Below are 14,831 nucleotides of genomic sequence, written 5' to 3' on the forward strand. Positions count from 1 at the left end.
GAATCTGTTTTAATTGATGAATATATCTCAGCATCTGTTCATCTACACTGCTCATCCCCTTCCCCTCATGGTTCTTGTCAGCAGCACCTGGGTGCAGTACCTACTCCGACCACTAATGTTCATAGTGCACTTCATCAGTTGGAAACGGGAAGAAGACTCAACTTCCTGTGGGAGGAGTTCATTGTCAATAAATTGTATTTATTCTGGTCCAATACGATACCGGGTAAAATTCATGAAAATATCAATGATATCGATACCAATACTGACAATTTGTACAAATGCGTCTAATGTGTCAGGTAAACCTAAAAAAACATTGTATACAAATCAAAGCTGCATAAAGAATGCAAGACAAAGTAATTCATTTTAAACTCAGGAGTATGTTGAGGTAGTGGCCTCATTCAGTCTGAGCTTATAAAACAAAAGAAAATATTAGGACATCATACAAAATATGTGAAAACAGTTTATCAAACAATAAATATAAGAAAAACCGTGAAACTATTAAAGTATTAAGCATCTATAAAATAATAAGAGATATGTTTAAGATAACATGTTATATTTTTATCCATATTTTGTCATTTATATATTTCAATTCAATTCAGTTTGTTGTGATTTGGCGCTATATAAATAAAGTTGTTTCAGGGCACTTTACAGGAAATATCCTGATGCATGCTCAATAATCCAGGTAGAAAAATCCAAAAAAGTTCAATCTGGTCCTCTGGACAGAGGACCAGATTGAACTTTTTTGGACTTTACAGGAACATTCACATAAAAGCCAATTAGTAAAGTTCTCTATCTAAGGAATCCAGCAGACAAGTTGAATCTTGGCTTCGTTGCAGTCTCCCATCCTGAGCAAGCACAGTGGCAACAGTGGAAAGGAAAAACTCCCTTTTAAAAGGAAGAAACCTCCAGCAGAACCAGGCTCAGGACAAGCGGCCATCTGCTTTGAGAGGACAGGAAAGAGAAACAGACAAACACAGAATGGTAGGTCCAGATATAGGCCCAGGTGTACCTGAAAGAAAAAAAAAAAAAAAAAACACATGTTAAGGATAGAATAAATAATTGCAAATACAAAACGGGTTGAGCAGAGTAAGTAAAGACAGCAGCGGAGTGGAAAAAATGTAGTCAGTTTGTCCTCCAGCAGTCTAAGCTGATGGCAGCATTAAGGGACAGCTCAGGAAACCCAAGCCGACCCTAACTATAGGATTTAGCAAAAAGGAAAGTCTTAAGCCTAGTTTTAAAACTGGATAATGTGTCAGCCTCACAGACAGAGATTGGAAGTTGGTTCCACAAGAGAGGAGCCTGATAACTGAAAGATCTGCCTCCCATTCTGTTTTTGTAAATTCTAGGAACCACAAGTAAACCTGCAGTCTGAGAGCAAAGTGCTCTGTTAAGAAAATATGGAACAATAAGATCTGTAATGTAAGATGGAGCCAGGTTGTTGAGAGCTTTGTAGGTTAGAAGTAAGATTTTGAATTCTATTCTGGACTTGACAGGGAGCCAATGGAGAGAAACAAAAACTGGAGAAATATGATCTCTCCTACTCACTCCAGTTAAGACTCTAGCAGCAGCATTTTGGATCAACTGAAGACGTTTTTTTTTACTAAAGACACACTTGGACACCCAGATAATAAACCATTGCAATAGTCCAGTCTAGACGTGACAAATGCATGGACCAGTTTTTCTGCATCATTTTTAGATAAGATGTTTCTAGTTTTAGTGATATTACGCAGGTAGAAGAAGGCAGTTCTAGTAGCGTTTTTAATGTGGGGGATAAAAGACATGTCCTGATCAAAAGTAACACCAAGATTTTTAACATTAGAGCTGGAGGCCATATTAATGCCATCTAAGGAGGGATAAAGACTGAAAAATTAATTCCTAAGGTGCTCAGGTCCAAACACCAAAACCTTAGTCTTTTCTATGTTCAACAGGAGAAAATTAAGGGTCATCCAGGTTTTTATGTCTTTAAGACATGCTTGTAGTCTCAGTAGCTGATTGGATTCATTGGGTTTAATGGACAAATATAATTGTGTGTCATCAGCATAACAATGAAAAATTATCCCATGCTGTTTAATAACTTTACCTAATGGAAGCATATATAAAGTAAAGAGTATTGGCCCAAGCACTGAGCCCTGAGGAACTCCATGACTAACTTTGGTGTATGAAGATTTATTATTTACATTTACAAACTGGAATCTATCAAATAGATATGATTTAAACCATTTTAGGGCTGTTCCTGTAATCCCAATATCATATTCAAGCCTCTGTAGTAAAATATTGTGATCATCTGTATCAAATGCAGCAGTGAGGTCTAACAGGACCAGTATAGACACAAGTCCATTGTCTGAGGCCATGAGAATATCATTTGTTACTTTTACTAGTGCTGTTTCTGTGCTATAATGAGCTCTAAACCCTGACTGAAACTCTTCAAACAGATTATTTCTTTGTAGATGTTCACGCAACTGACCTGCAACTATTTTCTCTAGAATTTTTTAGATGAAAGTTAGATTAGATATAGGTCTATAGTTGGCCAGAATTTCTGAATCAAGCTCAGACTTCTTAAGTAAAGGTTTAATTACAGCAACCTTAAAGCTCTGTGGTACATAACCATCCATTAAAGACAAATTAAGTAGATCCAAAATGTGGACATTAGAGGAAATACCTCTTTAAACAGTCTGGTTGGGATGGGATCTAGCAGGCATGTGGATGGTTTGGATGATGTTATTATTTTTGACAATTCAGAGAGCTCAACAGGACAAAAACTGTCCAAACACAAATCAGGCTCTAGTGACATTTTTAAAGTTGCCTCATTTGACAGGGGACTAGAGATAGTAGAAGGAAAGATGGTTTGAATTTTCTCTCTAATTGAAATAATTTTATTTATAAAGAATCTCATGAAGTCATCACTACTTATAGTTGTAGGGATACATGGTTCAACAGAAATGGGACTTTTAATTAGTCTAGCAATAGTACTAAACAGAAACCTAGGATTATTTTTATTCTCTATTAAAGATGAGTAATGTAAAGTTCTAGCGTTACGGAGAGCTTTTTTATATGTTAGCAGACTATCTTTCCAAGTAAAATAAAATTCTTCAACATTAGTAGAGCACCATTTTCTCTCCTGGTTTCTAGATGCCTGCTTTAAAGTACGTAACTCAGAATTGAACCAAGGAGCCAGTTTCCTCTGATTGATTACTTTCTTTTTCAGTGGAGCAATTTTATCAAGTGAAGTTTGCATTGAAGTTGTAAGATGATCAACTAGATCATCTAAGTCTCTGTTCTCTGATGCATTACTCTGCAAGACCGAGGAAAACAATGATGGAAGAAATCGTTTAAATTTAGTTACAGCATTTTCTGATAAGCACCTGCTGAGATGAAATTTACTCTGTGACTGTGTAGTCATTTAATGTAAACTCAAAGGTTATTAAAAAATGGTAGGACAGAATAGGATTTTGAGGAACTATTACCAAGTCCTTAATCTCTACACCATAGGTCAGAACTAAGTCAAGAGTGATGATAAGAATGAGTAGATGTGCAGACGTTTTGGGTAAAACCAAATTACTCTATTAAATTATTAAAGGATATGCTTAAGCTATTACTTTCAACATCTACATAAATATTGAAATCACCCATTATGATGATTTTATCAGTATTTAATAGTAAGTCAGTTAAGATTTCTGAGAGGTGGACGATATACTGTATAACAACAAGTAGAAGTGGCTTTTCTGATTTCCATTTTGGATGAGAAAGACTTCAGAGTTCACAAATACTGTTTTATCACTGTTGCTCTGTATAATTTGATGACACCTGGTCTATGGAATCCACTTTAAATGATCAATTATTTAGGAAACTTTCCCTGAATAAATCTATGCTGTTTTGCCCATGTGTTATCTCAGTGATGCATGAGTTCAATTTGGAGTAATGTGTAACTATTTGTTGAAGCAGGAATTGATTTTATTTCAAAACATATGTATTAATTTGAACAACTCTGACCAGCTGCAGTAGTTCTTGGCTCCTCTTGAAGCTCCACATTTCTCATTTCCTCCCTTTGTCCCTGGTTAGTCCTGCAGCACTGAAGGACTCTTCTAGAGCAGCAGCAGCACCTGACTCTTTGCTCTCCTTCTCTGTCTGCCTCATCAGTGCCTCGTATTCTGTGTTGTAAAAACACTTTCAATTAAATCACAAGGTTTGTTGTGTTGCTACAGCTCTTTACAAATGTTCCACAAACCTCAGAAACCACCACTTGGCTGTTTTTGGAGCTGAAATGGCTCCACGCATGACTCTGTTTACACTTCGCCGTTGACTGAGAGACTGACTGACAAGCAGTGTGCCACGCCGCTTACGCGCATTACGCACATACCCAGGCGGAAGAAAAGGTAGTTCCCACCAACCACGTATCATTTAGACAAGATCTCTGTAGTCAAGTTACTTTCCACCACCTTTTTGGTACAACCTAAAGTAGCTGGTCAGATGATCTCAGCACCCTAGGAGGAACATAAGGTTGAAGTAGGTCAGAGAGGCATGTTGGCGCAAGGCCGTTAATGCACTTAAATGTCAACAGGATAATTTTTTAAATCAATTCTGACATGCACAAGGAGCCAGTGAAGGGAGGACAAAAACCGATGAAATATGCTCAAACCTTTGAGCTCCTGTCAATAGTGAGATGCAGCATTTTGGACGAGCTGGAGACGTGAAAGGGAAACCTAACTGACCCAAACATTACAGTGCATTACAGTAGTCCAACCGGGCTGTAAGGAATGCATGGACTAATTTTTCAAAGTCAGATCTGGACAGCACGGACTTAAGCTTAGCTATTTGCCTTAATTACTCTCCCACTGGTACATTTTCATCTTTAAATCACTTCTCGGTCTGCTGTCTTCATACATCTCCTCCTACATGTAGTTTAAAGCGCTTTGAGTATCTCGATAAGATAGAAAGGCGCTACATAAATACAGTCCATTTACATGTCACTGTGTGAGTGCAGCTACAGCGTGTGCTCTCTGGACATTATTACATGCAGTGTTCCCTCGGTGAGGACTGAACTTGGCAAAAGGGCCTTCTCCTACACCGCTTCCGTTTCCTGGAGTATCTTGAAAAAAGATCTGAAGCTGTCAAACTTGACCCCTCAAAGTGGCTTTAAACATCTGTTAAGTTACTGGAAAAACCAACGCAGACATGTTCCTGTTTTTAGTTTTCTACACCGCCTTACAACCTAGCTGTTTTATATCTACTTTTCCTCTTTAATTATCCTTTTAATTACCATTTTATTTTTCACTTGTTAAAAAAAAATAATAATTTGTACGCATCCTTTATGATCGTCTATTGTCCTTGTTGTCCACTGTTGTCATCCCTCTTTGTTAAAATTCAGGTCTCTCTTGTAAATGGGTCCCCGAGGCTCAATGGGATTAACATGTATAAATAAAGGTTGAATGAATTGGAAGAAACTTTTTAGAAGAATAGTTAATCATTTTCTTGAACTTAAAGTCCAAGTCTAAAACCATTTCTAGTTTCGTAATGGACTGCTTAAAATAAGGCTGAAGAGTCGAGATTGATGGGATCAATGACTGCGGTAGAGCTAGGTCTAAATACAATGGCTTCAGTTTTCTGATCATTAAAACTTAAAAAAAAAAAAAATTAAAGCCATTCATGCCTTAATATCATTGAGAAATTTTAACTGCAAATGGAGCAGGAACTGCTGGGTTTTAAGGGCAGAAAAATCTGACAGTCAACAGCATAACAATGAAATGAAAGACTATATTTTCTCAGGATGGATCCAAACGGGACCAGATAAAATGAAAACGGAAGAGATCCAAGAATGGAGCCTTGTGGGACTCCACAGGAAAGAGACACTTAAGCAGAACAACTATTACCAGTATTAACACAAAAACTCCTCTCGTTCAGAAATGATTGGAACCATTCTAATGCTGCACCCATAACCCCAACCCAGTGTTCTAATTGTGATAAAAGGTTACTGTGGTCAACAGTGTCGAGAGCAGTGGTAAGGTCGAGAGTACAAGGATCATAAACTGACCAGTGTCATTTGCTAACAGAATGTCATTACAAACCCTCACCAAGGCTGATCAGAGTCAGAGTCAGAGTCAGAGTTTCTTTATTGTCATTCGCACCTCATGTGGTACATGTGGTGGAGCGAAATTATGTACACAAGGTCCCAGTTACATCCAACAATAAAATGTATAAGAAAAACAGTAATAACATCTAAGATATGAACTAAGAAAAACATCAACTAAATATACACTAAGCACTCATAACATAAAACATTGAACATCAGCACAAACATGAACATGAGTCTGTGAGCAGATGTGCAGCATGAACACATCAACATTGAAACAGATCAGCAGCAACATGAAACAGATCAGCAGCAACATGAAACAGATCAGCAGCAACATGATATGGTTTTTCACAGTGATTATTCTAGTTAGAGATTCATGAGTCTAACAGCCTCAGGGTAGAAGCTGTTCCTCAGTCTAGTGGTTCTACACTTAATGCTCCTTAACCTCCTTCCTGAGGGGAGTGGGGCAAAAAGTGTGTGTGCTGGGTGGGTGGGGTCCTTCATGATGCAGGTGGCCCTCTTCCTGCATCTGGAGGTGTAGATGTCTGTGATGGTGGGGAGACTGATTCCGACAGATTTCTGTGCAGCCTTCACCACTCTCTGCAAAGCTTTTCTTTCTGCAGCTGTGCAGCCTCCATGCCACACATTGATGCTCGAGCACAGGATGCTCTCCACTGCACACCTGTAGAAGGAGGTGAGGACTGAGCTTCCCAGACCAGCTCGCCTCAGCCGTCTGAGGAAGTAGAGTCTCTGATGAGCTTTCTTGATCAGGCTGGTGGTGTTGTTGCTCCAGCTGAGGTTGTCATTCATGTGTACACCCAAGTACTTGTAGCTGGAGACCACTTCCACCGCAGATCCTCTTATGTTCAGGGGGGTGTAGGTGTTTTTGTTCCTTCTGAAGTCCACAATCATCTCCTTTGTCTTCTTCACATTGATGTGAAGGTTATTCTCTCTGCACCAGCTCTCCAGGTGTTCCACCTCCTGCCTGTAGCTGGACTCATCATTGTTTGTGATGCATCCCACCACCGCTGTATCATCTGCAAACTTTACAATGTGACAGCCTGGATGGGTAGCTGCACAATCATATGTGAGCAGAGTAAACAGGAGGGGGCTCAACACACATCCCTGAGGAGAGCCAGTGCTGAGGGTTATGGTGGAGGAGGAGAGGTTGTGGATCCTCACTAACTGTGGTCTGTTTGTTAAAAAGTCTAGTACCCAGTTGCAGATGGAGGGGCTTAGTCCTAGTGTGGATAGTTTGTCCATCAGGGTTTGGGGGATCATGGTGTTGAAGGCGGATGTGAAGTCCACAAAGAGCATACGGACGTAAGAGTTTTTCTGCTCCAGGTGGTTGAGTGCAGTATGGACCACAGAGGAGATTGCATCCTCTGTTGATCGGTTCTCACGGTATGCATACTGATGAGGGTCCTCGTTGATGTTGATGGTTGTTTTGATGTGAGTCATGACCAGTTTTTCGAAGCATTTAGCGACTATCGGGGTGAGGGCCACTGGCCGATAGTCATTCAGACCAGTCACTGTAGAGCTTTTTGGGACTGGGATGATGGTGGCAGTCTTCAGGCAGGTGGGAACTGTCTCCAGGGTAAGTGAGGTGTTAAAGATGTCTGCCAGCACCTCACAGAGCTGATCAGCACATTCCTTCAACACTTTTCCGGGGATGTTGTCTGGGCCAGTTGCTTTGTGCGGATTAATCCTCCTGAAGGTACTCCTTACTTCTGCTGAGGTCACGCTGAGATGCTCTTCATCCGGTGGTGAGGTGAGTCTGGTGCTGGGTGGTCTGTTTGGGTCTTCAAAGCGTGCATAGAACTTGTTGAGGGCATCAGGCAGAGATGGGTCTTTGGGACATTGTTCACTCCTTCCTTTATAATCTGTTATGCACTTAATGCCCCTCCACATGCTCCGAGGGTCTTGTGAGATGAATTGACCCTCGATCCTCTTTGCATATGTGGCCTTGGCCCTCTTAATACCAGCAACCAGCTCTTTTCTTGTCCTACTCAGCTCCTCTGAGTTTGATTGGGTGCAGAGTAATTTTTTTAAAAGTTCTTATCTTAGATCTTGTTGCTGTTTTTCTTTTCCATTTTGTACTTTTGTTGGGTGTAACGGGGACCCTGTGAACAGTTTCGTTCCACCACATGTGGTGGTGTGTATGACAAAAACTCTGACGCTGACGGTGGAAAGGGGAAAAACTCCCTCGCAAGGAAAAATCTTTAGCAGAACCAGGCTCAGGACAAGCGGCCGTCTGCTTCGACCGGCTGGGTTTGGTAGGAACAGATACACAATGGCAGGTCAAGAATCACATGTCAAGACAAAAATGGTGTTAAATGAAAACTATTCAATTTTAGTAAATAATTTAAGGAAATTAGGTCTGTTTGTCCTCTAGTAGTAGAAGCCTATGGCAGCATAATAAGCCAACCATAATTATAGGATTTATCAAAAAGAAAAGTCTTAAGTCCAGTCTTAAAACTGAACAATGTGTCAGCCTTGCGGACAGAAATGGGAAGTTGGTTCCCAATGAGAGGAGCCTAATAACTGAAAGATCTTCCTCCCGTTTTGCTTTTGGAAACTCTAGGGACTGTGAAAAAGCCTGCAGTCTGAGAGCAAAGTGCTCTGTTAGGAAAATATGGAACTATAAGATCTCAAATACAAGATGGAGCTAGGCTGTTGAGAGCTTTGTAGGTTAGAAAAATTAAGGAAATATGTTGAAACTGACTAAAGACTGCTGAGCAGGGGACAAAGACAGAGGGGTGAGCTGTGGAGTGTGGAATCGATGACTTAATCGACTCGTCCTTTTCAACAAAATGCCTGACAAAATTATTACAAGTATCTACGGAAGCCTCCACGTTGGTAGACTGAGGCATGTTGAAAATGGAGTTTATGATGTTAAAAAGAACACAGGGATTGTGACAATTTAAGGCAATGTGGGAGAAATTTGTGTCTCTGATTAACGGTGGTCGGATATGCTTTCAAACACATTTTTACAATAACAAAAGAAATCTGAAGTTTGTCCTTATTCCATTTACGCTCATATTTCCTGTGCTGACATCTGGCTGCTTGGGAGGTCTCATTTAACAAAGGGTGGGGTTTGGTTTTTGATTTCCTGACTTTTAATGGGGCAACTAAATCTGAAATCTTTACACAGGTCTCCTGATGCTGAGATAGCAACTTATTTGTAGTAAGACACACAGAGGATCCAGAGTCTGTAACAAAATTGGTGACAAAAGTGGAGGAGAAGAAAGCGGTTAAAAATCTGACAAGAACTGGCTGGAGCAGGAGATGTAGATTCACAGACCAAAGAGGTGTTGAATAAAACAGGTTTGTGGTCAGAAAATCTGTGCCCCCAATTTCTAAATTAAAGTGGTGTGGAATGGTGGTGCAGAGGTTAGAGAAGATGCATGGGCCTGTGATCGTAAAGTAGCAGGTTCAACTCCCGGTATACACTGTCAACATCAAAATGTGGGTGGAAAACACTTGCCTCCACCCTCATTTGCCCTGCTCTGGGCCCCTGAGCAAGGCCCTTAACCCCCAGCATTTGCTCCCAAAAACGGGTCTCTCTTGAAAATGAGTTCTCATGACTCAATGAAACTACCTGTATAAAGGGTAAAAAAAAGAAAAAAGACAGATAAACCATATTTTTAAACTAAGTCAAGTGTATGACCTTGCTGATGGGTAGGGCCCACAAAACTGCACAAAAAAAAAAAAAAAACTGAATAAGATCTAAAAACTCCTGAGCTAATGGCTTATCAGGGCAACAGACGTGGATACTGAAATCAACCACAATTAAAACACTGTCCTATCTGAGCAATATACCAGCTAAAAAGTCGAGTTCATTCAGAAACTCTTATTGGGGTGGTTTACAAAGTACAACACACAGAACCAGATACTGGGCTTAGCTCACAACAGAGCAGTTTGAAACTCGAATAATTAGCTGATTCTTGGAGCTGTCTGAAGTTCAAATGTTTCTTAAACACAGTCGGTAATCTTCCACCCCAAGTAGTTGTCCTTTAGAGCACTGGGGAAAAAAAGCAATCCAGAGGCAATAATTCCAAAAAATCTCTAAACTCACCAGAGCAGATCCAAGTTTGTGACAAAAAGAAAGTTCAGTCTACTGGAGCAAAAAGTCATTTAAAATAAAAGTTTTGTTATCCAGCGGTCTAGCATTTATCAGAGCCATCCTTGTAGAAATGACAGTTCGAGGAGATGCCTGCGGAGTCCAGGCCAGCAGTCTCAAATTTAGAGTTCAACCCATTTAGCAGGCTTGGAACACAGCCGCAAACGGGCCTAGTATGAGGATCGGACCCTGCCAATGGGACCGGACAATGCACCATAGGATTGTTGAAGCGCCAGGAACGATGATGGAAACGCTGACGATCAGCTAGAGCATGTGTGTCAAACTCGAGGCCCAGGGGCCAAATGTGGCCCTCGTTGAAATCTTATCTGGCCCCCAAGATGCTATTTCAATTGTAAAATATTTTTATCACTTTTTTTCAGTAATCTTTGCACTTTTGACATCATAATCAAAGAACGTCAAATGAGACCAATCAAAGATTTGTTTAGGAACCTGCAGCCAAGAAAATATGTTGGGTGTCTAACTTGAGTTCATGTAGATTCTGAAAATGGCCCTTAGTTTGAAAAAGGTTTTAATTTTGACCCCCTTTTGTAAGTGGGTTTGACATCCCTGAGCTAGAGAGACTGCAGCAGAAAGTGCCAAATAGGCTTTAATTTTCATCAGCCGGTCAGTGCGTTTTCCCCGGCATTTGGAGTATTGTCTCCAAGCAGGCAGTTGTGCAGCATACTGCAGGTAAACGGGCATGTCCGTCTGCAGGGGGGGGTGGGGGGGTCCAGATCTTTGCTCATAGTGGTCAAAATAAGCGAGGTTGGTGGAAGATGGTCAAAGATCCAGAAGTTGCTGATGTTCATGTACCAGCAGAGTGTTTATGTCGCAGATGAGAAATGGGGGGGGGGGGGAGCGTGTGGTTAGAGGTGGATAGCAAGCCATGTACACAGGTGCCATCTTCCCAGAAAGGAAGAAAAAGACAAAAGATTTCTGGATGCAGTTAGAGAGGACGTGGACGTAGTTGGAGTGAGGACAGAGATGGAGGAGGACTTGCTGTGGAGACTCCTAAAGAGAGAAAAGCTTAAAGTAATATTTTGACTTTGGCAACTGAGACTGTCCTCATGTAGACCTTCTGTTGTCTCCTCGTCATGTTAGTTCTGGAGATGAGCCAGGGTAGGCATGCATCAGTATCTTGGGCCACGGTGATCCCCGCTCACATTTCTAGTTTTAATTTTTATTTGTAATGTCAGTGTGGCTTTTTGTTCTGTTTGAACTAAATTTCCAGATGTTAGAATCTGAACTACATTGATCTTTGCAGCATGATAAAGCCTCCAGGAAGTGCAGGGAGGTCTCACAGGAACTGGTCAAACTTCGAGGAAAGCTGGGTAAGACTCCTACTCTTCCTCACTTTCATTTATTTATTTTGTGTGCTCAACAATATATTACAGCCACCATAGATCAGGTGCTCATTTGACAAGTCGTGAATTTTCCAGTCATCAATATTGATTCCAGTGAAGTTCGTCACGGACTTGTAGTCTAACCTCTGACCCCAAAGTCCTGACGGAGTGACCCATATCTGCTTGCAAACATTGATCAATACTTTTTGCCCAGTTAAAGACCAATTTACATGGCCAGCAGCTTTTCTACAACAGTCCTGTTTCTCTTTGAAGCTGAAGGTTTCTGAATCCACGTCCAGGAGTGGACCTACAAGACAATGACTCACAAGTTCAGAAATTGTACATGTAGATTCAGTGATTAAAGTGCTTCCCTAAAACTTTCTATTGGCTGGTTAAACCAGCCACGAAGGAACACAAGCCAGTGTACCGCTTGTCCCGGTCCCAAGCTTGGGTAAAGGATGAGAGTTGTCAGGAAGGGCATCCGACATAAAACACTTTTGCCAAAACTATAATGCGAGTTCATCTAAGTGACAACATCGGTTGAGGTCTGGATTAACAACCACCACCAATACTGTTGACAAACGGGGTGCCAGCAGAAATTGTTAGTGTTGGTCAAAGACCACGGGGGTGGAAACATGTCAGGAGACTGAGGGAGAAGAGGAAAGTAATGACTGTAGAACTGAGGGTGACAACTCTAAATGTGGGGATAATGACAGGCAAAGGTAGAGAGCTGGCTGACATGATACAGAGAAGGAAGGTAGATGTTTCATGTGTCCAAGAGACTGAGTGGAAGGGCATCAAGGCTTGCATCATTGGAGCAGGGTTTAAACTGTTTTCCCATGGTGTGGATAGAAAGAGAAAAGGAGTAGCGGTGGTCCTGAAGGAGGAGTTGACAAAGAATGTAGTAGAGGTGAACAAAGTGTCATATAGGCTGATGTGTCTGAAGGTAGAAGTTGGTTTGATGCTAAATTTTGTCAGTATTTATGCTCCACAGGTTGGATATGATGTGGAGGAGAAAGATCAATTTTGGAAGGATCTGGAGGAAGTGGAGAGGATTAACAGGGAGGAGAAGGTGGTGATCGGAGCAGACCTGAATGGACATGTTGGTGAAGAAAACGGAGGGGATGAGGAAGTGATGGGTAGGTTTGGTGTCAAGGAAAGAAACCAGGAAGACAGATGATGGTGGATTTTGTCAAGAGAATGGAAATGGCTGTAGTAAACACCTACTTCCAAAAGGAGGAACATGGTGACCTATAAGAGTGGAGGCAGGAGTACGCAGGTAGACTACATTCTGTGTAGAAGAGGAAACCTGAGGGAGATTGGGGACTGTGAGGTTGTGGCAGAGGAGAGTGTGGCCAGACAGCATTGGATATTTATGTGTAGAATGACTGTTGTTGTGAAGAAGGGAAAAACATTAATATCAGAGAAGAGCAAATGGTGGAATCTGAAGAAGGAAGAATTTTGAGAAATTCAGAGAGGAGCTGTTAAAGGCTCTGGGTGGTAAGAAAGAGCTTCCAGATAACTGGGCTACTACATCAACCGTAATTAGAGACGGGTAGGAAGGTATTTGGTGTGTCAGCTGGACAGCGAATGGGTACGGAAACCTGGTTGTGGAATAATGAAGTGCAGGAAGATATTCAAAGAGAGAGGTTAGCCAAAAAGAAATGACTGTGAGAGGACTAAAGAGAGGAGACAGAAATTTAAGGAGATGCAATGTAGAGCAAAGACGGAGGTGGCTAAGGCAAAGCAGAAGGCATATAGTGAGTTGTATGGGAGGCTGAACACTAAAGGGGGAGAAGGACTTGTACCAATTGATGACAACACATGGTGTCAAGAGGTCAGACATGTCATGACATTTTGACCTGTCAGAGGTATCTGGCTGGAAAGGATGTGCCGCAGGTTAGGCTTGTTATAGGAATGGTAATGTTCTAACGAGTGAGGAGTGTGATGGGAGTACTTTGAGGAGCTAATTAATGAAGAGAATGAAAGGGGACAAACAGTAGAGGTCATATAACTGTGGACCAGGTAGTGGGAAAGATTAGTGAGGGTGAAGTAGGAAAGCTCTGAATATGAATGAAGATGGGAAAGGCAGTGGAACCTGATGACATACGAGTAGAGGTTTAGAAATGTCTTGGAGAGATGGCAGTGAGGTTTTTGACTCAAATATTCAATTGCATATTTGAGGGTGAGAAAATGCCTAAGGAATGGAGAAATAGTGTGCTGGTGCCCATTTTTAAGAACAAGGGTGATGTACAGAGTTGTAGCAACTACAGGGGAAGTTGAGCCACACAATTCAGATCTAAAAGAGCTGCGAAAGGTAGACTTAAACGAGAGGTGACTATTTGTGAGCAGCATTATGGTTTTATGCCAAGAAAGAGCACCACAGATGCCATATTTGCTTTGAGAATGCTGATGAAGTACAGAGAGGGTCAGAAATAACTTCCCTGCGTCTTTGTGGATTTAGAAAAAGAAAATGACAGGAGGACAGCAGGACATATTAAGACTGGTACAGGACATGTATGAGGACAGCAGGACATGTGAGGACAGCGGGACAGTGGTGATACAGATGTGCTGTAGGCATGACAGATGGCTTCAAGGTCAAGGTGGGAGTGCATCAAGGATTGGTTCTGAGCTCCTTGTTTTCTCTGGTAACAGAGACGGACTTAACGGATTAGGTCAGGCAGGAATCCTCGTGGACTATGATGTTTGCAGATGGTATTGTGATCTGTGTTGAGAACAGGAAACGGGTGGAAGAGAACTTGGAAAGGTGGAGATATGCACTTGCAAAAAGAGGAATTAAAGTCAGCTGTAATAAGACTGTGTGTGTGAATGAGAGGGAGGCCAGTGGAACAGTGAGGCTACAAGGAGCAGAGGCTACAAAGGTGCAGGACTTCAAGTACTTGGGGTCCACTGCCCAAGAAAATGGGGAGTATGGTTAAGGGGTGAAGAAGAGAGTCCAGGCAGGATAGAGTGGATGGGGAAAAGTTTCAGGGGTGATTTGCAACAAAAGAGTGGAAGCAAAGTTCAAAGGAAACATTTACAAGACAATGGTGAGACCAGCTATGTTGTATGGTCTGGAGACAGAGACATGGACAAAAAGACAGACGGAACTGGAAGTAGCAGAAATGAAGAAATTGAGGTTCCCTTATGAGTGACAAGGATGGATAAGATTAGGAACGAGATCATCAGAGGTACAGCACAGGTTGAGCAACTGGTAGATAAAGTTAGAGAGGCCAGACTGAGATGGTTTGGACATGTCCAGAGGAGGGACGGTGGTTTTGACATGTCCAGAGGAGGG

General features: G+C 41.6%; 1 protein-coding gene across 1 annotated transcript in view; it reads left to right on the forward strand.

Moving 5' to 3' along the window:
- The window catches only part of mtus1a (microtubule associated tumor suppressor 1a), a 66,176-nt gene that overhangs the window by 39,072 nt on the left and 12,273 nt on the right, over window positions 1-14,831 (forward strand). Inside the window, exon 6 of the mRNA XM_037676002.1 lies at window positions 11,455-11,521. Coding sequence (XP_037531930.1) covers window positions 11,455-11,521 — 67 coding nt within the window. The remainder of the gene's footprint in view (window positions 1-11,454; window positions 11,522-14,831) is intronic.

This window comes from Nematolebias whitei, chromosome 4 (assembly GCF_014905685.2).
Source record: "Nematolebias whitei isolate Nwh7 chromosome 4, NemWhi1, whole genome shotgun sequence".
NCBI lineage: Eukaryota > Metazoa > Chordata > Actinopteri > Cyprinodontiformes > Rivulidae > Nematolebias > Nematolebias whitei.